The sequence below is a fragment of the Vombatus ursinus genome, unplaced genomic scaffold (assembly GCF_900497805.2).
Source record: "Vombatus ursinus unplaced genomic scaffold, bare-nosed wombat genome assembly UNPS02014772.1, whole genome shotgun sequence".
Lineage (NCBI taxonomy): Eukaryota > Metazoa > Chordata > Mammalia > Diprotodontia > Vombatidae > Vombatus > Vombatus ursinus.
The window spans coordinates 11,004,670-11,007,311 of record NW_020954550.1 but is presented as its reverse complement, the minus strand read 5'-3'; the positions used below and the strand labels follow the sequence as shown (position 1 = coordinate 11,007,311).

General features: G+C 43.5%; 1 protein-coding gene across 1 annotated transcript in view; it reads left to right on the top strand.

Annotated features, from left to right (window-relative positions):
- The first annotated feature begins 2,080 nt into the window (after positions 1-2,080).
- Positions 2,081-2,642, top strand: part of SHISAL2B (shisa like 2B) — a 30,563-nt gene continuing 30,001 nt past the window's right edge. The window contains exon 1 of the mRNA XM_027863373.1: positions 2,081-2,271. Coding sequence (XP_027719174.1) covers positions 2,081-2,271 — 191 coding nt within the window. The remainder of the gene's footprint in view (positions 2,272-2,642) is intronic.

Below are 2,642 nucleotides of genomic sequence, written 5' to 3'. Positions count from 1 at the left end.
TTTAAATGATCTTGTAAAGTTGCCCCAGAAAGATTTCTTGGGACTTAGGGGATATTTCTTGGGAGATATTGGGGTGCTTTGCTAACTCCAGTACAAGTTAGGCAGGTGATACCCTTCCTTGGTGTCTTAGAGAGAAAGGAAATCTGGGCTTTATAGTCATCATATCTACTCTTGGTGATGGTAACTGAGGCAGAGGGTAATAGACTTCTTGTGGTCAATCAATCAATCATTAACATTTATTAAATACCTATTATGTGCCAAGCACTGTGCTAAGCACTCAGAATAAAAAAAGATAATCACTGCCCTCCAAGAGCTTACAGTCTAATAGGAGAGATAGCATATACAAAGCAAGCTATATGCAAGATAAATAATTAACAGAGGTCAAATTTTTTGTTAGAGTAGGGGTAGTAGCAAAGAGATATATAGGAGGCAGCATGTTGCAGTGAAATGAAAACTGAAATAGAAGCCATAGGCTCTGAGTTTGAGTTCCAGCTCTGACAGAGTTACCTTGAGCAAGTCATTTAGCTTCTCAATTTCTTCATCTGTGAAATGAAAGAGTTGTATTAGATGGTCCTTTCCAGCTCTAAATATGTAATCCTATGAAATAACATTAGTGAAGGTTCATTTCTAGTCTGGCTGTGACTAGTGGTGTGTTGCAGGGAGACTTGCATCTATTGACAGAGATAATCAGGAGACAATCCCTTCTTGCAGTGGGCAGAGATGGACCTAGGGAAAAACCTGAAGAACAACTAACACTTCTTAGAATCTGCTGGGGCTCCTTTTTATGTATTTCTTCTCTTTCTCTCCTTTCTTTTCTCTTTCCAGCTCCTCTGGGGCTGTCTGTCCCTCTCTTCCTGTCATTCTACTCTTTAGGTATCAGTATCAAGATATCGATTAGGTATCAGTGAATAGAGCACTGAACTTGGAGGGAAGAAGACCCATATTCCAATCTCACCCTGGGCACTTGCTGCCTTGCTACCACTGTCAAGTTTCTCTGTCTCTCTCTGTCTCTGATTCTGTCTGTCTGTCTGTCTCTCTCTATGAAGATATAGATATCTATATAGATTTTTATATAGATATGGGATATTAATAATGATAATAACATTAAGCTTTTATAGACAATTATTTCTTTTTTCTTTTTCTTTTTATATCATATAAATCAAATATAAAATATTTATGAATATTTTACATTTATTTTTGTATCAATTATTTCTGATTCTCATTCCTTATTTTCCTTACTTTCTCTCCTTCCTTTTCTTTCATTTTCTCTCCATAATATGAAAGTGAAGCATATTTTAAAACATTTGTTATATTTATTTAACAAAATGTATTTAATTTTTAACGGGATGCTCGACTTTTTTATATACTTATGGGTTAGTGTGTCTAAAAATAAATGGAAGCCTAACTAAATTAAGTTCCTCTTTATCGCCCCAGAGCCTTTAATTGACCTTCCCCTCACACGTATGTCAAGGAGAAAAGAGAGATAAACAGAGATAGACTGAGACAGAGATACCCAACCCTTTCTACTGTTCCCAGAATTTCCATCAGTCCAGAACTCGTAGTAACTTTGTGCTATATGCTTAGATTGCAAAGTCTTTTCTAGCAACCCAATTTCTGTCCCTTGGTTCCTTCCTTTATCCTCAGTTTCTTTTTAAGAAGGAAAAGAACGATCACTTTGGAGAGTAAAATAGGTAAGAGAAGAAAAGATCAGGAAGAAGAGAAACAGCAAGATAGAGACACACAGAGAGTATCAAAGATGAGGACCGTGGTGACAGGAACAGAGGCCAGCAGATTTAAAAAAAAAAAAAAAAAAAAAAAAAAAGGCGGTCTAGGAGCCAAAGAGAGACGCCAGAGTTAAGCTCCATGTGGAGAGAGGCAGCAGAAGGAGCAGTAGGGGCAGGAAGGAGACCAGACGCGTAAGCTGCCAAAGCCCTAACCAGAAGAGGCGATTCGGGAACGGGGGGTGGGGGGGTTGGGAGGAACGGAGAGCAGGAGTAAGGCTGAGGTGGAGCTGGGCGCAGGCTTTGAAGGTACACAGCCCAGAGTCGGGAGCCTCTCCGCGTCTCTGCTTGCAGTGGGGATGATCGAGGCCAGCCAAGTCTGCTCAGGCTACTACAGCCTCAACCACACCTTCGTGGAGACCTTCCAGTGCCCCCGACATGGAGAGGGGGCCACCCTCATATACTGCTGCGGTTTCGCAGACCTCAAGTACTGCTGCAGCGAGCCGGGCAGTTACTTCCCCTACAAGTACAGCTACATGCGGAGCCTCAGGTGAGGGCGTGGGAACGGAGGGAGAGGGGAGAGAGGGGCTGGAAGTGGCTGGGACAGCCCACTGTAGCGCGATCTGCAGCACCCTCCTCCGGGGACCCAGGCATCCACCCCACCGCTCCTTTTCCCTAGCCCCAAAGCCAGAGAGACACAGCCACCTGTGGGAGCTAACGGAAAGAAGCAGGCTGCTTTACGCGCGCACCTAGAGAGAATTCTCCAGCCTTAGAAATATTACAGTCTTCGGTCTCAGAGCAAAAGGTTCTGTCCCCAGTTCCGCAACCAACCCCTCTCATCCTCATCCCCATCCTATCCCCAACCCCATCCTATCCATCCCCATCCCCATCCTATCCATCCCCATCCCCATCCTATCCATC